General features: G+C 38.7%; 1 protein-coding gene across 1 annotated transcript in view; it reads left to right on the top strand.

Annotated features, from left to right (window-relative positions):
• Nucleotides 1-1,353: 1,353 nt before the first annotated feature.
• The window catches only part of TP53BP2 (tumor protein p53 binding protein 2), a 94,011-nt gene continuing 69,341 nt past the window's right edge, over nt 1,354-26,023 (top strand). The window contains exon 1 of the mRNA XM_037823124.1: nt 1,354-1,670. Coding sequence (XP_037679052.1) covers nt 1,644-1,670 — 27 coding nt within the window. The 5' untranslated portion in view covers nt 1,354-1,643. The remainder of the gene's footprint in view (nt 1,671-26,023) is intronic.

Raw genomic sequence — 26,023 nt, forward strand, 5'->3', positions numbered from 1 at the left:
ATTTTTTCCTTATATTTGGTAACATATGTAATTATTATCAGTATACTTAGTTATCAGTTTTATTATGCTTTCAATTTTTGTTTTGAATGTATCCTTAGCACTTAGAATACTCAGCAGTGGTAGGTATTTGATAAATGTTTACTGAACAAATGAGGGGATAAATTCTCACTACTTAACTGAGGATAATCCTCTTAAAAGAACTAGACTTTAGGCTAGATTTTTTTGAGAACTTTTAATTCTAATTGAATGAGCCACAGTTTAGTATTTCCAGGTAAATATAGCTGGGATGGACTAATATGGAGTTTGATGAAGATTCCAGTAAGGGATATGTTGGACTAAGAAAGAACCGTCCATCCTGGAAGCCAATTAAACCCAGGTGCTTTACGCCAATTTACACTGTAGAATCATGTATAAGGACAGAGAATACTGATTCTGAGTGAGCTTGCACCAATAACTTACCAGAAATAAAGCTTCATGGAGTTAGGGTTTCCCGGAGTTTTATGTCTCCCTGGAAGGTGGAAGAGGTTGCCTGAACTAACTCTGCTACTCTTTCAAAACGAGCCACTGCAATTTTCCTAGACCCTAGTTTCCCTCCCTACAAAAAGAGGATAGTATCAGAGACTATAAGGGTGTCACCAGCACCTTTCAGAGGTGAAATCCAGGATATTATCGAGCAGCTAAAACGAAGCTCCTAAGAAAGCTGAGGATTAAACATTTTTAACCGTTTTTTCTTTTTCTTAATATTACGTAAAGTAACACATGAGCTTTAAATTAGAATTCGGGCAAAGGCTAACAACTCGCGAGCCCGTTCACCTCAGGAACTTTGGGAATGTAGCGCCCTGAAGCAACCTTACAAATCTCCATTTTGTTAGGACCCGGCAGGTCCTCGGGGCCTCCAGGCAGTTCGGTCGTTGAAGCCGCGCGCCGAATCTCGGGCCCACGTTTCCCAAGGCAAAGTGGTCATCCCCTAAAACAATTCGAAATTGCAGTGGAGGTGACGGCGGCAGCCCTGGCGCCAGTTCGGTGTCTTTCATTATTATCACCTTTCCCTGAGGCGTCGCCTCACTATTCCCCCTGCTCCCCTAGGGGACGCGCGCTCGCGTCGCTCCGCCGCGCGCCCCCGACGGCACTTTCGTCAAAAGATGAAAGAAAAGGTCGCCGGGCACCCGCTTTCCCAGGCGCGCTCCCGATCCCTCCTTCCCCCGCCCGCGGGCCCGCGCAGGCGCTCGCGCACGAGCCTCCCTTTCTCGTGCCCACTCCTCCCCTCCCCCAGGCCCGCCTCGCGCGCCGCGGGCGGGACTCAGCGCGCTGGGGGCGGAGCCGGCGCGGACTCGGCTGGGGCCAGGCCCCGGGATTAGTTGGTTTCGGAGAGGGGGAGGGAGCCCGAGCCGTCGCGAGCGCGGAGGAGACAAAGCCACTTCTGCGGGCCCGGCTGGGGTTTCGTCGGGGGCTCCGTGGCACCCTAGCCCGCGGGAACGGGCGCTGTGGGCCCGCGCGCAGCTCAGCCTCCCGCCACCGGCGCCTTGCAACAGGTCCGCTGCCTCCGGGGTGGCCTCGCTCTCGGCTCCCCTCCCCCGCACTCCGCGACTCCCTCCCAGGTCGCTTCTGCTCGGATCCGGGCTGCGGTCTGGCCACCCGCTTCGATGCGATTCGGGTCCAAAATGATGCCGGTAAGCGGTCGGGCGAGCGTGTAGGTGGCCGGGGCGTGGGGCCCGGAAGTGTGCGGGGTCCCGAGCGGAGGTCTGGTCGCCCTCGTGCGGGCCCCGGGCGAGGCCGGGGTGGGCGGGCCCTGTGCCAGCGCCGCGGGGGGTGGGTGCGTTCTGAACCTCCGAAGGGAGCGGCCGCATCTCCGTGGGGTTTCAGAAGGGCAGAGGCTCGATCCCCCGCTTCCTACCTACCCCGACCTGCAGCGGAGGGGAGCCGGGAGACTTATCCGAGAGGAGGGGTCCCGGCAGCTGCTTAGGAGTTAGTTGAGCAGTCAGTGGGCCAGACGCTTAAACTTTTATTTTCACCTCTACCTGGGTCTTGACTTTTTGCAGTTCTTGGAGATCAGGAGAGAAATCGGTAGCCTTGTTCTTTTGCTTTGTCTTATTTTTTTAACCTTTTTATTGGCGTGAAATATACATACTGAATGTGTATCCTTGCTTTTTTTAATTGAATTTAGATCTTGGTATCTGCAATAGCAGCAAAGTTACCTTCGCTTTCCGGAAACTGGTTTTAGTACAACAAACTTCAGAAGTTTTAGATCGTAGTAAAATATGTGTGCTTAGCTCCCTCTATTTTTCTCATCTTCCTTAGCAAGACCTTTGAAGAGGATTAGTGAGGTTTTCACGAGCTCCACGGGCTTTTGACATGGCCACCAGGCCACAGGTGGACAGCAGGTTTGAGACAGTTTTGAAATGTGTCTTTAACGATCCCAGAATCGGGAGGCTTGCAGTGACTTGGAGACTAGAAGCGAAATTGTACTTGCTACTCTCCTACTGAAGCAGGATCACTTGCAGTCGTCTGGTATTTTCCTGTGGTTTCATCTGTTCAAACGAACAGTATACTTTTACTTTTATACAAACTGTGGAATAAAGTGATGGCAAATTTTGATTGTTTGCAGTCACAGATACAGAGAATAATAAGCTGTCCTCTGTTCCCCTTGTGTCGTTGGAGGGCTTCCCGAACTTTCATATACTGTACAACCTTAATCTATTTGAGTTGGAAAATGGGTTTTGCTAGTTAGGGTTGTTTTGTCCTGCTAGGATTCAAGGAATTTGAAAATGTTAATAATATGCATTCTGTTTTAGTTTAATACCTAGATATGAAGTCAGGTTTGTGATGTGAATGCCCCAAAATTAGAATGTGTATAGTATGGATAAGGGTGAAAGATTCTGCTTATTAAACTTTTTGTTGGGCTTTAAATTTCATTGTCTTGAAATAAATTTTGCAAGTAGTCTGTGGAGTTTTCTTAAAAAAAAAAAAAAACAGGAGGAAGAGATCAGGTGTTGGTTGTTGCAGTATGGTTTCTCCCTTAAAGATCAGTTTTATGTCAGGGTATCCTTTGGGTTCCTTGAAACTTATGAAAGTTTTCCTTCTCCCAACTACGTACTAGATCATCATAATTTATAAAAAGTTATGCAACTGTTGAGACTAAATTTAATTTAGCTTTATGGTTCTTCTGATTGGCTTTCTGATATTGCAGTAGAACCTTAATACTGACTGACAGTGTGGTGTGGTGGCATGTGCACCAGCTTTGAAGCCATACGACTTCTTCAATATTTGCTTAGCTTTTGTTACCATAGGCTTTTTTATTTTTTTTAATTAATGATTCGTCTCTGAGTTTTCATCATCTTTAAAATGGGGATGATAATAGTGCCTACTTCTTAGGCTGATTGTGAGGGTTAGAGTTACTGTTTGTGAAGGAATTAGTACAGTGCCTAGCTTGGAATAGGTAATAGATAAGGGCTTCTCCTGAATTTGGTTAAACTGGAGATTCTTTTGCCTGTAACACACAAAACTATGAGGCAGTTTTTCATTTAGTAACCTCATGTTATATGAGTCTTTATCCTGTAAAATTTTGGGTACTTGAAAACAAAACTTTTCTTAAATACAGTTCACAGCTTTGGTTTTTAATGTGCTTGGGTTTTTTTCCTCCGATCTGAGTGAGGGTTTGTTGTATTTTTTTACTTTAAAATATGCTAATTTATTGGGAAGAGAACTATGCTTAATATCAAAAAATGAATAGCCTCAGAATGTAGAGTTGCCTTGATGTGCTTTTAATAGCTTGCTATTTAAACTGCATTATATTAAGAGTGTGCAAATAAATTGCGTACATGTGTATTCCCACCAAATGATAAGTGAGTTTTTCTTTCATGTGGAACATGAAGTGATAATTGGACCCAAATCCAAAAGTGGAAGATGCATTTTTGTAGGCTAACTAAAAATAAGTAGACAAGCACTGGGGATCACAATAGAGGTAATGATAGGGTACTGCAGAAATGGGTGTATAATTACACTCATTTTCAGATACGTGCCATGGTTGGTGTCTCTGATTCAATAATATTTCTACAGCTTGATGAAGAGAAACTGATTAATCTTTCATACTTGACTCCTTTTTATTTTTCTTCATTAAAAAAGGAGTCTCTTGCAATTTGAGGGTGACTTATAGTGAGCCACTCTTGGGAAATTTGATTATCAAATATAGGGAAGTAATTATCAAAAGCAAAAATTTTCAGCCATTTAAAAATTATTTCAGATATCTTTCATTCATTGCTTTCATTTTGTGAAGGGTTATATTCAAACACAAATTTATTTTATGAAAGAGCTTATTAGCTAACTACAAGCAGTCACTGCTCTTTTCAGATATGGTTTTATAACAATTTCTGTTCATACCTACTACTGAAATGGTAAATTTAAAAATGTCCTACACACAAAAACACACTCAGCGTGTTCTGCAGAGATAAATGAAAGGCCAGAGGGCTTGAATTTGCCTATGTCTCTTAGGAGAAGCCTGCATTTGGCATATATGTTCAGCTGTGATGGGTGTGTTCTTTATTTATGCTTTCCAGTATGGGATCCACCAGCCGCATGTGCCCACTGCAGTTGAAATTTGGCTGTGGGACTGAGGGACTGAGTTTTAGAATATTTTTATTTAATTTTGAATAAACTTAAATAGCCACATGTACCTGGTAGCTACTGTGCTGATCATGCAATCAGTTTGACAGAGTAGAACACAGAATAACTTTACATTTGAATTGCATATTTTCAGCTTTTTGTTTACATTCACACTTTAAAAATGAAATATTAATGGTCTGTTTATCCCAAATGTCTTGGAGAATGGATTTTCTGATAAATTTAGCATTCTCTTTAACCCAGTGTTATCATATAGCCCTAATACAGATAATATTTTCAAGAAAATAATAGCTTAGTTAAAAATGAATTGAACTGGCTGTGCTTTAATTTTTAAATTTATGGCATTTTGTCAGTGCTTCAGGGATACGATAATTTCTAGTTTTTCCATGATGCTGTAAAATAATATCTGATTGGGCTTCCAGTTTTGGGAGTCTAGGACAAAAATTGGGATATTATAGCATCTCCTTTAGAAGTTTGGCACCTGGTTAGTAGGATTTATGTATTTCTAAGGGTAACTATGCATCCCTGCAGACTGACAGCTTAAGGTCTGCCTAAATACTTTTTTTTTTCTTTTTTCAAGTAAAAGTCTGGTTTTATTTGCACATACTTTCCAAACTGAAATTGTGTTTTGAAATTAAAAAACTCTTCAAGTTATAGGTTTGGAACATTAGACTCATATGATTACACCATTCCTTCTTATTGTTGAGTACTAATGTAGCAAGTTAGCTTAGATCAGTTTTTATTCCACAATAAAATTTAGGATAGATCCTGTAAATATCTTTTGTCAGTGGCTGTTGAACAAATCATCTGTTTAAAAAAATGTGCAAAATATCTCACATTTCGTGTGTTATAGATAGGTTTGTTGCCTTGTGATTCTATATTAATTAAAAGTTGAAAAGCATTTAAAGATTTCTGTATTTGTAGTTGTTTCAGAGAAGCAAGATTTAGACTTAAAAAAAAAAAAAACTTAGCACAAGTATACACCTGCTTACATTAAAAAAAAAAATAAAGAGAATATTTATCTGGAAGGGACACTGAGGGTTATTTATTCATACACTGCTTCTAGGAAGAACGTTTTCCTCTCCCTACACTCCCGGTCCTTCATCCTCTCCCATCAGGAACCAGTGTAAACCAAACCAGACCTTTCTTTTCTAGAGCCTTTAAGGAATACTGTAGGCCTCTGTCTCTCTTCGTAATCTATCACAGTGTGTGGCACTCCTTAAAAAAGTCTTTGCTCATGTGTTGTCCAGCCTCTCTTCAGCTCAAATAGGGGGATTGCATATCAGTGCATGTTGGTATGATTTGCCATTGTGTGTTATAAATCTCTCACCAGACTTCTCTACAAACAATTATGAATTCTCAAAAAGTAAGGAGAGTGGGTATAAGAGTTTAGGAGTCCAGAGCATTCTTTTCTGCTCATACCACCTAATCAAGCGAGGCATTATTTAAATACTTGTTTTTTGGTGGTATGTTAGCTACTGAAAGTAACATTTTTCTTTAATAAGATGTAACTGAGAAAGGAAACATAGATGACTTTAATGTACAGAAAATGTATCCTTATGTTAGAGTGGTAGATGAGACATTTAATATTCTGTATCTTTTTGGGAAGAGCCAAGGAATTTTAGTCATTAGAAGAACATTTAGGAGCACTAAGTATTAAAAGGCAGTGATTCCTAAAACATTTTGCATACTCTCTTATCAAAATAAAATTGTCTTATCAAAGAAATGCAAATTCTAAACTGTTATATGATGTGCAGGAAAAGTAGTTTCAGACTCAGCAATTGTTATTTTTAGCTATTTTCTACATAAAATTTATCCAGAGATAAATGTTTTATTCAAATTTTAATAGAGCCAGATTATCATTGAAAGTGTTCATTTAGCCAGAGAATACTGAACTTTCACTTTTGAAATGCATACTTCAGTTGTTTTTCTAGAAACAGATTTATAACTTAGTAATACTTTATTTAAATTTCAAACATTTCAACCCCAAATCCCTTAAGGGATGAGTGTTGAAAAGTTGTAAAAGAAAAAAAAAAAAAACACCATAATGAATAACTATTATAGGATAACAGTTTAAACCACTAGAAGTAATAATAAAAATATGGTTAAGACAATTTACTGATTTTCCCCAGTGGATTGAACAATTTATATGTAAACCAGTGGGGTTGAAAGCCCTGCCCTCTAACATCCCTCACAGGAAGGTGAAGGAGCCTTGCTTGGGATCCCCTACTCGGAGCCTAACACTGTGTAGAGGGATTTTGGTAGTCACTCCGTCTAATCCTAATCCTGTTATTACCCCATGATATGGTCCTTTCCATTCTCATTCAACAGATATGAAATATGAAGCTCAAAGAGTTTAAGTAATTTGTTCCTGGTCAGTCAGCAGAAAGGAGATTTGAACCAGGTCTGCCTATAAACACATGCTCTGTTGAAGGTGGAAAATGCCTGGATTAGAATATTTTTATATACTTGACAGAACAAACAGTGCTCATATGGTATTCTTTTGGCCACTTTAAATGACAGCATAAGTGTTTTTCAAAGCATAACTATAATCACTTTTAAGTAGAAAAAGAAAAATTGAGACGGCCTGTATTTAAATGCCAGATGAATGAAAAGATTGGTAAATGTTTAGTTTTCTTATCAAGTTTTGAATAATGGAGGTCATTACCTCACCCCATGCAAGTGAAACATCTCAATGACTGTTAGTTTTTTCTACCTTAACTGTGACCATAGAGATCTTGGATCTTCCATATCTACAGGGAAAAAGGAGGATTGTAATAATTAGCTTTTGTCTGAGGAGCATTGGATAATATTCTTTCTTTTGATGTTCTCTTTGAACAAGGCTTGAAGGTGATGATGTAGGAGCGAAGGCTCAGCAGTGGAATATTCACACTGGGAGCTGTGGCCATAAGGAAATACTATATACTGTCTGCTGTTGTAATTGCCACCATCATTCTTCAGCCACTTACAGCTGCTTGAGTGGTGCAGCAGTGACTCTTGAAGGAATGCCCACTCCTGGCGATGTGTCGAAAGGGTGGTGGGAGTGACAGTGTCTCCTCTTGCTGTATAAGGACTGCCTGTGTAGTAAGGAATAGTGATTCATTTTAGTCAGAATTTATCAGAAATAAATTAGGGACTGATTTTTAATGAAATCACATTAAATCATTGTTCTTCACCCTTTCTCATTAACCTGGTGATTGTTTTTGGATGGCCTTTTTGGGACAACATTTGTTCAAAAAATGTTTAGTGAATATCTTTTTTCAGGTACAGTTCTAAGTGCAGTGGATACAAGAGAATAGATGGTTTTCAGAGTGCTTACCTTTTATGGAGTTTGGTGAGGGATTTGGGTGGAGGAGACAGAAAATAAAAAGGAAAAACATCAGAGTTAAATAGAATTTAAGTAGGGTGATGTGACTGGGATGGCTGCCTTAGATTGAACAATCAAGGAAGTGACATTTCAGCTGAAATATGACTGAGAAGAAGGAGCTGGTGTTATGAAGATATGCTGGTGGAGGGAGCGTTTCATATGGGTAGAATTCCTGGGAACTGATGCACAGGCTGAAGGTCAGTGAGGCTAGAGCTTTGTGAGGGGGATGGTGGAGAAGGGAGTGGCAAGAGAAGAGGTAAAGAGAGTTGGCATCATGTAGGCTTTCATAAGCCAGGCTAAAGAGTTTAGGTAGGATGGGAAGGGATCTGAAAGCCACTGGAAGAGTTTTCAGCAGTATAAGTGGCATAATCTGATTGACTGGAAAGTTCACTCTATTGCTGTGTAGAGAATGGATGGATTGTAGGGGTCCCAGTGTGGAAGAACTGGAAAAAGTGGGAAGAATGGGAAAGTCTTAGAAAACCCACTGTGGGAATGTCATCTAAATGAATAAAAGAGTTATTTGATAACAGTGAGGGTTCAGCTGAAAGTGTGAACTGGTTGTAAACTCAGTCAACACAGTTTGTGACTTGCTTCTGTGACATTTGGAAGTCCTAAGGGTGGAGAAGAAACTGAAATACCCATGCAAGTTTAGGAATAGAACCAGGGCAGCAATAGTGGATGATTACTTCCTTGTCCACAAGTTCCTTCCTACAGGACTAAAGAGAAATTAGATTTTGTATATTATCAGAAAGCTCTAAAGAGCTTGATTCCTTAAAACTGAGTAGGATGCATTAGGTTTCTCAAGGGAGCCAAAAACCTTAAAAATACTTAAAAAAAACCCCATATTTTTGACCACATTTACCATATGGCCCTGTAAGCTTTTGATGCTTCTACGTAAAAGTTCCTTGATGTGTTGTTGTTGTTGTTGTTGATGCTTCTACCTAAAAGTTCTTTGACTTGTTTGTTTTTATTATTTATCAGTGGTATCTTCATTTTATTGACAAAATTGGGTACAAAGTATTGATCAAGGAAATTTGAGTCAGAGCTCACTTTAGTTGTGGAAATTGTCTCCTCATGCCAGTGTTTTCTCCCCTTGCAAAAGATCTAGATAACTACTACGTACCTTGTGATAGGTAATTTTTTTTTTTTTTTTTTGTAATTTGTTAATCTCCTGAAAAGGAGGGTTACTTTGGATGATACTTTTATTTTAAAGGTAGATAAGATCTTTCTATGGTTGATTTTGCTTGTTGGCTTTCAGTAGCCAGAGACCTAGGCCTTCCTTAGGAGTCACAGAGACACTTATCTTTGAGTCCTTTCCCTCAAAGAAACTCTCTTTAGCCTCCCTGATCGGTGCCAACTTTATTGCAGTTGTCACAGGATCACTGTTTACAAAGGCCTGTTATCACTTCTGAACTGCTTCTCCCTCCTAGAGTTTACTCTTGGGACCATTAAACTGCTTTTTGAAATCTGCCATCAATTACCATGAGTTATGTCTGCCAATGTTCTCTTAAGTGTCAATGATATTAAACCTACTTCTGCACTAAGTGTTCACTGAGTGTACCACTTTTCACAGCTGTTTAATCATCATGTCCCTGGTGATCTTGTTCTGCTTTACTCCTCTCTTGCCTGGACTATTGTAATCCTCTCCTTATTTATTTTCTTTACTGCTCTCTGCCCCTTCAATCCATTGAACATATTGCTTCCATTGTGGCCTTCCTGAAACATAAAATCCATCTCTTCTCTCTCCAGAATGCCTTAACGCTGACTTCTGTTACCTACAGCATGAAATATAAAACCCTTAGATATAAAGTTTCTTTATTGTCTGTCAGTGGAGTTCAGTCTTTTCGTGTCAGTAATACACTTTCATTCAGAATTTTTAACGGAACAGTGGAAGCGATCAAAAGACTCAAAACATCAAACATTTAAATACATTTAAAAGTCAGCATTTAAAACATAGCACCCACTATGGTAGAAAAATAGTGCAAGTGCTTTGTAATCGACAGGACAGGACTGTTGGAAGAGCATCCGCCCAACCAGTCATTTGGCCTTCCTTTGGAATTGTGTCGTAGTTTGGGAAAAGATATGTTTACTGCCTCGACTTCACTCATACATGCTCCTTAAGGAATCTGCAGTAGGACTAGTTGGGGGGGCTTGATGTTGCATTATATTTATCTTGCTCATAGCAGATTCTACCTGTTGTATACGCACTTCATGACCTGTTCTGCACCATTTAACTTTGCCATAACAGTGTGTGTGTGTGTGTATGTGTGTGTGTGTGTGTGTATAAAATCAGTTTTATATATTGAAAATTTTTGCAGCACAAAACTTTTTTTTTTAAAGGTCACACTGTTTATTCCCCACACATTGCACTTTTTACTCTGGCTCTCTATGAAGAGCTAGAACATCTCTGGCCTAACACATAATGGATGATGGGTGCCTGGGTGGTCCTTCTCCCTGCTCATCTCCTACAGCTAGTTACCTAGGACACACACAGGAGTACACCTACCTTGACTTCCCGGGGGCCTTGTGGCTCATGAGTTGAGAATTGAACTGTTGTCCCTTCTCATTTGTCCAGTCTTTACTCCCACTCTCATGCTTCTGCATTTCCAGGGTTGTAGTTATTATAGCATGCCAGGTTTTCTTAAGTCTCTGTGCCTTTCCACACGAAGTTTCTCTGCCTAGATGGTCTTCTTCCTGTTTGTCTAACTCATCTTTCATTTTCAATTCAGTAGTACATCTGTAAAGCCCCTTTTCACTCCTCAAGGTGGATTAGATGTGTTTTTGTATTCTTACTGTACCTCATATGTTCCATAAGGAAGTTCTCACATTGCACTGCCATTGTTTGCAGTGCCTCTGCATTGTTTTGTAAGCACTTTGAGGGTGTGGACCATGCCTCTTCATCTCTGTGGTTTGAGCACTTAGCATGGTGTTTGACACATTGTAGGGATTAATAAATATTGTTTGGGTGAATAAATGAATATTCTTATTTTTGGTTTTGTTTTGTGAGGGTAGGTTTCACCCATTTAAATCTAGGTCCATTATTGGCTTATGAGCTATCTTAAAGATTTTTACAGGAACCCTTTTATAGCAAAGTGCAAGGTCAAAAAGAAAAACTAGAAGCAGTAGATTAGTTGTACTCATATCATCATCTATGGATCATAAAAATATAGTGCTTAGTGAATAAAAATAAAAAATAAAGTGAACTATAGAACAATATCCTTGTATACAATAGAACAGACGAAGCAACAGTGCTCATTTTAGAAGACATACCAAAGTTAAACTTACAGAGTGGTTTGAAAGGAGGAGAAAGGAATTAACTAAATGTATATTTTTAGTTCTTTTACTTTATTTGTCATTTGTTTATGATAGATATTGAAAGCAGTGTAGCCTCAGATGAATTGCTTTTGAGGATGTTTTCATAATTTGAAACCTATCTAAATTAAACTTCAAGCATAGGTGAAAAGAAGAGAAAAGATTTCTTAAGTTAACCCAAAATAAGCAGAATGCTTTGTTTTCTTCATTGGAGACATTGTCTGACTTTGAGAAAGTTCACTTTAAAGGGACACCACGTTTATGCATAAACATTTCTTGATGCCTCAAGAAGTGAACCTACTTTGTCATGTTCTAGTGCTCTGTTAACTTTCCCTTCTTCTGTGGAACTTTGAATCTCTGAATCACAGTATCAGTTCAATTCAACAAACATGCATTGCAGATGTGCTATGTAAAAAATATTAGACTGACATTTCTTGGAGGTTGGTGTGTGATGGAGGAGAGAAACTGTGAGGAAGCATTTAAGGACCAAAGCCTCTGCTCCAAAGAATTTATAGATAAGTAAGATGGTGTTCTGGTTTGCTAATGCTGCTGTTATGCAGAGTACCAGAAATGGATTGGCTTTTATAAAGGGATTTTTTAAGTTCCAAATTTATAGTGCTAAGGCCGTAAATGTGACCAAACTAAGGCATCAACAAGAGGATACTTTCACTGAAGGAAGACTGATGGTGTCCTGACACCTCTGTCAGTTGGGAAGGCACGTGGCTGGCATCTGCTAGTCCTTTGTTCTTGGGTTGTGCTTCAAAATGACTTTCTCTGATATGTCTCTGGGCTTCATTTCTTGGCTTTGTATCTCCAAACATCCTTCTGTCTGCAACTCCAAGCGTCTCCAAGTGTCAGCAAGCATCTTGGTCTCTGTCAGCTCTTAGCTTCTCTCTTAAATACACTAGTGAACTAATCAAGACCCACCCTAAATGGGCTGGGCCACACCTCCATAGAAATAATCTAATCAAAAGTTCCACCCTAGTTAACAGACTAATCAGTCTGCCCCTACAACATTACGTTAAAGAATATGGCTTTTCTGGGGGCATAATATATCCATACTGGCACAGACAGTAAGAGAGGGATACAAACAACTACAGTGTAAATAGTTGTCAGAGAGGCAAAGAGAGTTTTCTTCTGGCTGGGAATGGGGGTGGAGGGGAGTGAGGATGGGAGGAAGTTTTATGATCTTTAAGTTATTCCAGAAGGGTGAGGATGACTTCAACACTAAGGGACACAGAGTGGGGAACAGCTGACCTACTCCAGGGAGGGGAGGGGAGGAAAGTTGCAGGTTTTTTATATTGCTAACTTGGTGATTTGAGGCTGTAACTCTGGAGCAGATGATTTAAAGTAAGCTTTAGGTTTTAATATTTCGTATAATTGAATGGGAATTCTCTGAAATTCAAAATATGCAAAAATTAAGTACCAGAGTCTGTGAATCTGTGATGCTTTGATGATTTCATTGGGTTAACTTGGTATTATAATAGTTAATATATACTGTGCAGTTTAGCATATGCTGCCGTTATCTGTTAGTGAAACATCTAAAGCTGTACGTTATTTGCAGCAAATTACTCAGAATCCTAGGTTCATCTTACTTCCCTGTTTATAACTCTGATACAGTAGTTCTTAAACTTTAATGTGATTGCTGGGCCTCCCTCGCAAGGATTTTTGATTCAGGAGGTTTGGATTGGGACTTGAGACTTCGTATTTCCGACAGGTTCCCAGGTGATGCTGTTGTCTGTTCATGTGGCTGGCTCCTTTGGGTTCGGCTCAAATGCCTCTTTCACCAGAGGTACCTTTCCTAACCACGATAGCCATTTTCCCCCTGTCACCTTCATATTCTCTGTCACATCACTTTGTATGGTTATTTGTATACTATCAATTTCTTCTCCCTGCTGAAAAGAATGTAAGCTTTTTCATATCACTGTATTCCTAGTGCCTAAACTGTTTGCATAGTAGGTGACCAATAAATGCTAAGTAGATGAATGAATGAAAGATACTGAAGTCTTCAAGGAGTTGGAATTGAGAGAAACACAGAACCAGGAACTTTAGAGTAACTGGCTTTGGTAAAATATCATTACCGTAAGTCTCACTGAAGAGGTGTATGTTATCAGCTTTTATATATATATATATAAATATATATATATTCATATATATATATATATATATGAAGTAATTATGTAACCAGACATCTAGGACTAGCATGCTAATTTCTGATAGAATACTGTTTTTCAGTATCTCATATATTTTTCCTCAAAGTAGTCACTTTGTATTTTCCATATAATTTTTTTCCAGAATATTGATTCTTTCAGAAAATGAGTACTCTAGATGATATTGAATGAATGGCCAGGATATTCCATGTGTAATAAAATTTTTTTTTTAACAGATTACTCTTCAAATTGGTATTGAGACTTCATGTGTGGTTGATATCCAAACTTTACTAACTTATTGTAGTGACTAGAGGAATGGTGCATATTGTAAAAAAAAAAAAATCCATTGAATATGGTTTTATGATTTTCTTTAAATAACTCAAATTTGGCTTAAAAAAACTGATGGGCTGCTGTTAAAAATACACCATGATGCTAAGTGGTACACTTAGTGTAGAAGTAGTTTTAATTTCATTGACTAGAACGGGTAATGTTGGTGGTTATAACTCATGGTAATTGATGAAGATTTCACACAGCAGCTTAATGGTCCCAGGAGTAAGCTCTAGGAGGCAGAAGCAGTTTAGAAGTGATAATAGGCTTTTGTAAACAGGGATCCTCCGATAGCTGTAATAAAGTTGGCACAGATTATCATGGAGGCTGAAGAGTGTCTCTTTGAGGAAAAGGACTCATAGATGAGTGTCCTTGAGGCCCCTGAGAGAGACCCCAGAGAAACCCTTGTGGGTCCCCCATTCTGATGTTGGAGAGATGGGGAAGATCAGTCCTGGTTGGGATAACTAAGCAGCACACTTACTGTTGAAGGGTGGCAGCCTAGCCCAAGAGGAGCAGGTGGGGAGGGTCTGAATCAGGGAGTAGAGCAGACTGGTGTTCTTGGAGCTGGTGTGGAGTCCTTTCCAGCAGAGTGACCAGGGAGCAGTCTCCCTGGATCTGTGAGGAGCAGGAGGCAGAATATACCCAAAGACCACAATGAGCTGCATCTCATTTCTAAACCCTTCTGTATTTGTAAGTCATGTTTGGGCTGCATAGCTGTCTGGGAGTGTTCTGGTTTGCTAATGCTGCCAGAATGCAAAATACCAGAGATGGATTGGCTTTTATAAAGGCGGTTTATTTGGTTACATAGTTACAGTCTTAAGGCCATAAAGTGTCCAAGGTAACACATCAACAATAGGGTACCTTCACTGGAGGAAGGCCAATGGCATCCAGAAAACCTCTGTTAGCTGGGAAGGCACGTGGCTGGCGTCTGCTTGCTCCTAGGTTGCTTTTCAAAATGGCGTTCTCCAAAATGTCTGCGTCAGCTTCAAAATGTCTGTCTCAGCTACAGCTGTGAGCTCCTTCTGTCTGAGCTTATATAGTGCTCTAGTAAACCGATCAAGGCCCACGCTGAATGGGCGGGGCCACACCTCCATGGAAACCATCCAACCAGAGTTATCACCCAGGGTTGGGTGGGGTGTAGCTCCATGGAAACAACCCAATCCAAACATTCTAACCTAATCAACACTAATAGCCTGCCCCCACAAGACTGCACCAAAGAACATGGCTTTTTCTGGGGGACACAAGACATACAAACTGGCACCGGGAGTTTTGAGAGATTGAAATAAGCTTTAGTTGATGTTGCTATTTCTTAATTAACCCACCTTTGTTGAGAGGCATTTTTGATTTAGCAGCAGAATAAATTTTCTAGATGGTTGAAGAGACGAGGCTCCAGGTTACAGGAAGCGAGGTAGCGTCATCCTCTTCCAGAAAGCAATCTGGGGCCTGCTTTCCTGAGGATTACAACACAATATAAAAATGAAGTAAGAATTACATTTCTTTCTTCACATAGGAATTATTAAACACAGAAACTGTGTAGGCTTTTCTCTAGTCTCACAACTAGCATAGTGTTACTATGGAGTTTCCAGTGAATAAAGACTCTTGTTCTAAGATCTGGGGAGGATTTATGCCACTCGTTTTGCAGACTGTGCCTTTTTCTTCAAGGACAATTTTTTTTTTCCATTCTTTTTTTCCTCTTAGGTAAACCTGAGGGATTTGAGTTTTTTTTTTTTAAATATAAAAACTCAGAAGGTGTTACTGCAAAACTTAATTTTCTTTCTGTGACAAGGAGCATCTTAAACTCGTGGTTCCTTTTTTTTTCACCTGTGGAAATTCACATGATTTTTTTTAACCAAGGAATAAATTTTAGCCTTTGACGCAAAGTAAATTTCTCATAAGTGCCCTAGTTAGTTCTTTGGGTTTCTTCTTGGAAAAGTCTTCCAAATTTTAATCTGAAATAATTCCTCTTTGAAAAGGAATCATTCTTATGCCGTAATACAATGTTATAGTTACTGTGAATACAAGTCTGATATAAACATGACTCAAATTAACCTGTTACCCATTTCTTTTTTTTTTTCTTCCCCAGTTGAAATAAATTATTTTTATTTTAACTCTTGTACTGCTAGCTACCAATGGTTGGGCATTATCCACAGAGTGATTGCTCTTCAAGTCTAATATCTCTTACTCCTCACAACAGTTCTTCAAGATGAGTATTGTCTCCTTTTTAGGAAGGAAGAAACAGGCTCAGAGAGACTCAGTAACTGGCCCAAGGTCACCCAGCCAGTAGAGGGTAAAATTAGAATTCAAACCTAATTATCCTTTAAATAAAAATTATCTGTGACCTTGGATTTTGGAAGGGCAAGGCTTCATTTGGATATTACTTTGGCATGGATTTCTTTGCAGAGTGTGTAAAGGTTGTTTGACACAACTTTTTCTTTCTGTGAACCTTCTTTGTCTTCAGATTAATCATATTTACCATTTTAAATGAAATATTTTTTCACATTCTTATATCACAGTTTGTATTAAATGTACTTTAAAATTGAACATTATTGTGAAAATATTTTAACTTAAGTAAGATTTTAAAAGTTTAGAAGTGTTATCTATACCTGCTGTCCTAATACTTCTGATTTCATTTCTTTGTATGCCATTCAGGTCAGTTCATATGTACATATATGTTAAATGGTTATAATCTACAACTTAATATTATTCTGTTTTGTAACTTTATGTTAACATTTTTCTAATATGCTCTACTTCTATTTAACACACTATACTTGCATAAGTTGGTAGCTGGGTCATGGTCCTTTCAAATATATCATAACTTATTTAACTTTTCTGGGTTGCTGGATATTTAATTTTCCATTTCTTGCTATTTATAGTTCTAACACTGTAGTGAAAATTTTCAGGCTTTTGGCATTTTCATTTCGGCTGTTTCTTTGGGATAAATTCCTAGGAGTAAGGTCATGACGTATACATAATTTTATGGCTTTTGATACAGGATTCGTTTTACTTTCCAAATGAGTTTTTAACAATTTAAAGTACCACTATCATGTCTTTAAGTGAATCACATCTATGTTAGAGCATATTTTTTAATTGAATGACAATTTAATAACTCTATTACTTTGTGTTTTTTTACATAAAAAGTTTATTTTTTTACATCAAAAAATAAAATATAGAATATAAAATTTGCCACTTGTGCCAGTTTGAATATATTGTGTCCCCCAAATGCCATTATCTTTGATGTAATCTTGTGTGGGCAGATGTTATCAGTGTTGGTTAGATTGGAATTCTTTGAGTGTTTCCATGGAGATGTGCCCCACCCAACTGTGGGTGATGACTCTGATTGGATAATTTCCGTGGAGGTGTAACCCCACCCATTCAGGGTGGGTCTAAATTCAATCACTGGAGCCATATAAATGAGCTGACAAGCTGAAGGAACTGAGTGCAGCTGAGAGTGAACTTTTGAAGATGAAGAAAGCACAGGAGCTGCAGATGAGAGAGTTTGGAGACGGCCCTTGAGGGCAGACTCTTGCTCCGGAGAAGCTAAGAGAGGACGGATACCCCAGGTGCAACTAGGAGTGACATTTTTGAGGAACTGCAGCCTAGAGAGGAATGTCCTGGGAGAAAGCCATTTTGAAGCCAGAACTTTGGAGCAGATGCCAGCCACATGCCTTCCCAGCTGACAGAGGTTTTCCGGGAACCATTGACCATCCTCCAGTGAAGGTGCCCCATTGCTGATGTGTTGCCTTGGATGCTTTGTGGCCTTGAGATGGTAACTGTGTGGCCAAATGGACCCCCTTTATGGGAGCCAATCCATTTCTGGTGTTTTGCATTCCAGCAGCATTAGCAAACTAGAACACCACTTAACCTCTTTTAAATTCATATTTATTTCCTCCATGTGTTACCATTTTTATTCACTTGCGTGATCTTTTATATTTGCTTCTCTTAAGTTGCTTTAGAATTTAGTCTATCATTTATTGTTTTTTTCTTTCTCTTTTGTGGCTCATGCCTTAAAAAATAAAGTTCCTGACTTACCAGTTGGAAAGAAGTTACATTTGATCACCGAGAAGGGCTGATCTAGTATTCATTTCTCTTAACATGGGAAGAAAAGGCATCTACTCAGGTTGCCGTATAAGCCAGATGTGAGCATTTTCGGATGCCCCAGCAGTTTGTTTGCCTTGTAGTATGGGTGCATCTGTAAAGGCTTAGGTGTTGTTTTGATCTGATTATTGCTACATTTTTTTTTAATGTGATTTTATTGAAATATATTCACATACCACAAATCATCCAAAGTGTACAACAGTTGTTCACAGTTTCATCATATGATTATTTTCATAAGAATACAAATAAAAGTAAAAGAGAATACTCAAAGCATCCCATACCACTCCTCCCCACCTCATTTACTTTTTAAAAAATTTTTTAAATTGAAATATATTCATATACCATACAATCATGCGAAGCGTAAAACAGTTATTCACAGTGTCATCATATAGTTGTGCATTCATCACCGCAGTTTTTGAACATTTTCGTTACTCCAAAAAAAAAAAATTAAGAATAAAAATAAAAGTAAAAAGAACACCCAAAATGTTCCATACCTCCCTCGTCCATATTATTCATTTACTTTTTGTCCTCATTTTTCTACTCATTTGCCAATACACGGGGTAAAGGAAGTGTGAGCCATAAAGTTTTCACAATCACATGGTCACACCATATATGCTACATAGTTATACAGTAGCCTTCAAGAATCAAGGATATGGATTGCAGTTCAACAGTTTCAGGTATTCTAACTATTCTAACAAACAAAAAACTAAAAAGGGATATCTATATAATGTATAGGAGTTAACCTCAAGAATGACCTCTCCATTTGAAATCTCTCAGCCACTGAAACTTTATTTTTTTCAATTCTCTTCCCCCTTTTGGTTCAGAAGGCTTTCTCAGTCACACGATGCCAGGTACACACCGATACCCAGGAGTCATGTTCCACATTGCCAGGGAGGTTTAACCCCTGGGAGTCATGTCCCATGTGGAGGGGAGGGCAGTGCCACACTCTTTTTTTTTTTTTTTTTTTTAATCATCATTTTATTGAGATATATTCACATACCACGCAGTCATACAAAACAAATCGTACTTTCGATTGTTTACAGTACCATTACATAGTTGTACATTCATCACCTAAATCAATCCCTGACACCTTCATTAGCACACACACAAAAATAACAAGAATAATAATTAGAGTGAAAAAGAGCAATTGAAGTAAAAAAGAACACTGGGTACCTTTGTCTGTTTGTTTCCTTCCCCTATTTTTCTACTCATCCATCCATAAACTAGACAAAGTGGAGTGTGGTCCTTATGGCTTTCCCAATCCCATTGTCACCCCTCATAAGCTACATTTTTATACAACTGTCTTCGAGATTCATGGGTTCTGGGTTGTAGTTTGATAGTTTCAGGTATCCACCACCAGCTACCCCAATTCTTTAGAACCTAAAAAGGGTTGTCTAAAGTGTGCATAAAAGTGCCCTCCAGAGTGACCTCTCGGCTCGTTTTGGAATCTGTCTGCCACTGAAGCTTATTTCATTTCCTTTCACATCCCCCTTTTGGTCAAGAAGATGTTCTCCGTCCCACGATGCCGGGTCTACATTCCTCCCCGGGAGTCATATTCCGTGTTGCCAGGGAGATTCACTCCCCTGGGTGTCTGATCCCACGTAGGGGGGAGGGCAGTGATTTCACCTTTCAAGTTGGCTTAGCCAGAGAGAGAGGGCCACATCTGAGCAACAAAGAGGCATTCAGGAGGAGACTCTTAGGCACAAATATAGGGAGGCCTAGCCTCTCCTTTGCAGCAACCGTCTTCCCAAGGGTAAAACTTATGGTAGAGGGCTCAACCCATCAAACCACCAGTCCCCTATGTCTGTGGTCATGTTAGCAACCATGGAGGTGGGGTAGGCGAATACCCCTGCACTCTCCACAGGCTCCTCAAGGGGGCACTACATCTTTTTTTTTTTTCCTTGTTTTTCTTTCTTTCTTTTTTTTTTTTTTTTAACTTTCCCTTCTTTTTTTTTTTTTTTAATTCAGTTTTATTGAAATATATTCATAAACCATACAGTCATCCATGGTATACAATCAACTGTTCACAGTATGATCATATAGTTATGCGTTCATCACCACAATCTATTTCTGAACATTTTCCTTACATCAGAAAGAATCAGAATAAGAATAAAAAATAAAAGTGAAAAGAGAATACCCAAACCATCCCCCCATCCCACCCTATTTGTCATTTAGGTTTTACTCCCATTTTTCTACTGATTTTTTTTTCAATTTTTTAAATTTGTTTATCAAAAAATTAAAAACAAACAGGCAAACAACAACCAAAAAAACCCAACAACATTTCAACCAAAGCAATGGATTAAGGAAAGCAAATAACCTAAAATAACTACTTTGCTTCCAATATGTTCCTACCATACCCCAAGAAAATTAATAAACCATGTCCAAACAGAGGAGTAAGAAAAACAAATAATCTAAAATAACTACATTGCTTCCAACATGTTCCTTCCATACCCCAAGAAAATTAACAACCCCTAAGAAAACAAAGGAATAAGAGAAAAAAAAAACCTAAAATAACTCTATTGCTTCCAACTTGATCTTACTATATCCAAGAAAGTTTACAAACCATAATCATTCCTGAGCATTCCCATAACATTGAGATTACCCTCCATAGTTTATCTGTTCTTATTAGATTATCATTCCCCCTCCACTAATTGGTATCTCTAGGTCCCCTACATTCTACAGTATAAAACATTGTACATTTTTCACAGAATTCACATTAGTGGTAACATACAATATCTCTCTTTTTGTGCCTGGCTTATTTTGCTCAGCATTATGTCTTTTTTTTTCTTTTTTTAATCTTCATTTTATTGAGATATATTCGTATACCACGCAGTCATAGAAAACAAATCGTACTTTCGATTGTTCACAGTACCATTACATAGTTGTACATTCATCACCCAAATCAATCCCTGACACCTTCATTAGCACACACACAAGAATAACAAGAATAATAATTAGAGTGAAAAAGAGCAATTGAAGTAAAAAAGAACACTGGGTACCTTTGTCTGTTTGTTTCCTTCCCCTATTTTTCTACTCATCCATCCATAAACTAGACAAAGTGGAGTGTGGTCCTTATGGCTTTCCCAATCCCCTTGTCACCCCTCATAAGCTACATTTGTATACAACTGTCTTCGAGATTCATGGGTTCTGGGTTGTAGTTTGATAGTTTCAGGTATCCACCACCAGCTACCCCAATTCTTTAGAACCTAAAAAGGGTTGTCTAAAGTGTGCGTAAGAGTGCCCACCAGAGTGAACTCTCGGCTCCTTTTGGATTCTCTCTGCCACTGAAGCTTATTTCATTTCCTTTCACATCCCCCTTTTGGTCAAGAAGATGTTCTCCGTCCCACGATGCCGGGTCTACATTCCTCCCCGGGAGTCATATTCCATGTTGCCAGGGAGATTCACTCCCCTGGGTGTCTGATCCCACGTAGGGGGGAGGGCAGTGATTTCACCTTTCAAGTTGGCTTAGCTAGAGAGACAGGGCCACATCTGAGCAACAAAGAGGTATTCGGGAGGAGGCTCTTAGGCACAACCATAGGGAGGCCTAGCATCTCCTTTGCAGCAACCGTCTTCCCAATGGTAAAACCTGTGGTAGAGGGCTCAACCCATCAAACCACCAGTCCCCTATGTCTGTGGTCATGTTAGCAACCATGGAGGTGGGGTAGGTGAATACCCCTGCATTCTCCACAGGCTCCTCAAGGGGGCACTACATCTTTTTTTTTTTCTTTTTTCCTTTTTTTTTTTTTTTTTTAACTTTCCCTTCTTTTTTAAATCAACTGTATGAAAAAAAAGTTAAAAAGAAAACAAACATACAATAAAAGAACATTTCAAAGAGACCACAACAAGGGAGTAAGAAAAAGACAACTAACCTAAGATAACTGCTTAACTTCCAACATGTTCCTACTTTACCCCAAGAAAGTTACCTAATATAGCAACATTTCCGTGAACTTGCTCCTACTATATCCATCAGAAATTCACAGACCATAGTCATTCCTGGGCATCCCCAGAACGTTAAATAGCTTATCTGTTCTTCTTGGATTATTGTTCCCCCTTCCTTAATTGCTCTCTATTGCTAGTTCCCCTACATTCTACATTATAAGCCATTTGTTTTACATTTTTCAAAGTTCACATTAGTGGTAGCATATAATATTTCTCTTTTTGTGCCTGGCTTATTTCGCTTAGCATTATGTCTTCAAGGTTCATCCATGTTGTCATATGTTTCACGAGATCGTTCCTTCTTACTGCCGCGTAGTATTCCATCGTGTGTATATACCACATTTTATTTATCCACTCATCTGTTGAAGGACATTTGGGTGGTTTCCATCTCTTGGCAATTGTGAATAATGCTGCTATGAACATTGGCGTGCAGATATCTGTTCGTGTCACTGCTTTCCGATCTTCCGGGTATATACCGAGAAGTCCAATCGCTGGATCGAATGGTAACTCTATATCTAGTTTTCTAAGGAACTGCCAGACTGACTTCCAGAGTGGCTGAACCATTATACAGTCCCACCAACAGTGAATAAGAGTCCCAATTTCTCCACATCCCCTCCAGCATTTGTAGTTTCCTGTTTGTTTAATGGCAGCCATTCTAACCGGTGTTAGATGGTATCTCATTGTGGTCTTAATTTGCATCTCTCTAGTAGCTAGTGAAGCTGAACATTTTTTCATGTGTTTCTTGGTCATTTGTATTTCCTCTTCAGAGAACTGTCTTTTCATATCTGTTGCCCATTTTATAATTGGGCCGACTGTACTATTGTCATTGAGTTGTAGGATTTCTTTATATATGCAAGATATCAGTCTTTTGTCAGATACATGGTTTCCAAAAATTTTTTCCCATTGAGTTGGCTGCCTCTTTACCTTTTTGAGAAATTCCTTTGAGGTGCAGAAACTTCTAAGCTTGAGGAGTTCCCATTTATCTATTTTCTCTTTTGTTGCTTGTGCTTTGGGTGTAAAGTCTAGGAAGTGGCCGCCTAATACAAGGTCTTGAAGATGTTTTCCTACATTATCTTCTAGGAGTTTTATGGTACTTTCTTTTATATTGAGATCTTTGGTCCATTTTGAGTTAATTTTTGTGTAGGGGGTGAGGTAGGGGTCCTCTTTCATTCTTTTGGATATGGATATCCAACTCTCCCAGCCACATTTGTTGAAAAGACCATTATGACTCAGTTCAGTGACTTTGGGGGCCTTATCAAAGATCAGTCGGCCATAGATCTGAGGGTCTATCTCCGAATTCTCAATTCGATTCCATTGATCTATATGTCTATTTTTTTGCCAGTACCATGCTGTTTTGGCAACTGTGGCTTTATAATAAGCTTCAAAGTCAGGGAGTGTAAGTCCTCCCACTTCGTTTTTCTTTTTTAGAGTATCTTTAGCAATTCGAGGCATCTTCCCTTTCCAAATAAATTTAATAACTAGCTTTTCCAAGTCTGCAAAGTAGGTTGTTGGAATTTTGATTGGGATTGCATTGAATCTGTAGATGAGTTTGGGTAGAATTGACATCTTAATGACATTTAGCCTTCCTATCCATGAACATGGAATATTTTTCCATCTTTTAAGGTCCCCTTCTATTTCTTTTAGTAGAGTTATGTAGTTTTCTTTGTATAGGTCTTTTACATCTTTGGTTAAGTTTATTCCTAGGTACTTGGTTTTTTTAGTGGCTATTGAAAATGGTATCTTTTTCCTGAGTGTCTCTTCAGTTTGTTCATTTCTAGCATATAGAAACATTACGGACTTATGTGCATTAACCTTGTATCCCGCTACTTTGCTAAATTTGTTTATTAGCTCTAGTAGCTGTGTCGTCGATTTCTCAGGGTTTTCTAGATATAAGATCATATCATCTGCAAACAATGACAGTTTTACTTCTTCTTTTCCAATTTGGATGCCTTTTATTTCTTTGTCTTGCCGGATTGCCCTGGCTAGCACTTCCAGCATAATGTTGAATAACAGTGGTGACAGCGGGCATCCTTGTCTTGTTCCTGATCTTAGAGGGAAGGCTTTCAGTCTCTCACCATTGAGTACTATGCTGGCTGTGGGTTTTTCATATATGCTCTTTATCATGTTGAGGAAGTTTCCTTCAATTCCTACCTTTTGAAGTGTTTTTATCAAAAAGGGATGTTGGATTTTGTCAAATGCTTTTTCAGCATCTATTGAGATGATCAATTGATTTTTCCCTTTTGACTTGTTAATGTGTTGTAATACATTGATTGATTTTCTTATGTTGAACCGTCCTTGCATGCCTGGAATGAACCCCACTTGGTCATGGTGTATGATTTTTTTAATGTGTCTTTGGATTCGATTTGCAAGTATTTTGTTGAGGATTTTTGCATCTATATTCATTAGGGAGATTGGCCGGTAGTTTTCCTTTTTTGTAACATCTTTTCCTGGTTTTGGTATTAGATTGATGTTAGCTTCATAAAATGAGTTAGGTAGTGTTCCATTTTCTTCAATGTTTTGAAAGAGTTTGAGTAAGATTGGTGTCAGGTCTTTCTGGAAAGTTTGGTAGATTTCCCCTGTGAAGCCATCTGGCCCTGGGCATTTATTTGTGGGAAGATTTTTGATGACTGATTGGATCTCTTTGCTTGTGATGGGTTGGTTGAGGTCTTCTATTTCTTCTCTGGTCAGTCTAGGTTGTTCATATGTTTCCAGGAAATTGTCCATTTCCTCTATATTATCCAGTTTGTTGCCATACAGTTGTTCATAGTATCCTCTTATAATTTTTTTAATTTCTTCAGGATCTGCAGTTATGTCACCTTTTTCATTCATTATTTTGTTTATATGGGTCTTCTCTCTTTTTGATTTTGCCAGTCTAGCTAGGGGCTTGTCAATCTTGTTGATCTTCTCAAAGAACCAACTTTTGGTGATATTTATCCTCTATTGTTTTTTTGTTCTCTATGTCATTTATTTCTGCTTTAATCCTTGTTATTTCTTTTCTTGTACTTGGTTTAGGATTGGTTTGCTGTTCATTTTCTAGCTTCTTCAGTTGATCCATTAGTTCTTCGATTTTCGCTCTTTCTTCCTTTTTAATATATGCGTTTAGTGCTATAAATTTCCCCCTTAGCACTGCTTTTGCTGCATCCCATAGGTTTTGGTATGTTGTGTTCTCATTTTCATTCGTCTCTGTATATTTAGCAATTTCTCTTGCTATTTCTTCCTTAACCCACTGATTGTTTAGGAGTGTGTTGTTTAACCTCCAGGTATTTGTGAATTTTCTAAGTCTCTGATGGTTATTGACTTCTAATTGTATTCCATTGTGGTCAGAGAATGTGCTTTGAATAATTTCAATCTTTTTAAATTTATTGAGGCTTGTTTTATGTCCCAGCATATGATCTATTCTGGAGAAAGTTCCATGAGCACTAGAAAAGTATGTGTATCCTGGTGATTTGGGATGTAATGTCCTGTATATGTCTGTTAAATCTAATTCATTTACCAGATTATTTAGGTTTTCAATTTCCTTATTGGTCTTCTGTCTGGTTGATCTATCTATAGGAGAGAGTGATGTGTTGAAGTCTCCCACAATTATTGTGGAAACATCAATTGCTTCCTTTAGTTTTGCCAGTGTTTCTCTCATGTATTTTGTGGCACCTTGATTGGGTGCATAGACATTTACGATTGTTATTTCTTCTTGCTGAATTGCCCCTTTTATTAGTATGTAGTGGCCTTCTTTGTCTCTCAAAACATCCCTGCATTTGAAGTCTATTTTATCTGAGATTAATATTGCTACACCTGCTTTCTTTTGGCTGTAGCTTGCATGAAATATTTTTTTCCATCCTTTCACTTTCAGTTTCTTTGTGTCCCTGTGTCTAAGATGAGTCTCTTGTATGCAACATATTGATGGTTCATTTTTTTTGATCCATTCTGCGAATCTATATCTTTTAATTGGGGAGTTTAATCCATTTACATTCAACGTTATAACCGTGAAGGCATTTCTTGAATCAGCCATCTTATCCTTTGGTTTATGTTTGTCATAATTTTTCCCCTCTGTCTATTAATATCCTTTATTGTACCCATACCGAATCTCTTTAGTACTGAACCTTTCTCCAAGTCTCTCTGTCCTTTCTTTGTTTCTCTGTCTGTAGGGCTCCCTTTAGTATCTCCAGTAGGGCAGGTCTCTTGTTAGCAAATTCTCTCAGCATTTGTTTGTCTGTGAAAAATT

The sequence above is a fragment of the Choloepus didactylus genome, chromosome 2 (assembly GCF_015220235.1).
Source record: "Choloepus didactylus isolate mChoDid1 chromosome 2, mChoDid1.pri, whole genome shotgun sequence".
Taxonomy (NCBI): Eukaryota; Metazoa; Chordata; class Mammalia; order Pilosa; family Megalonychidae; genus Choloepus; species Choloepus didactylus.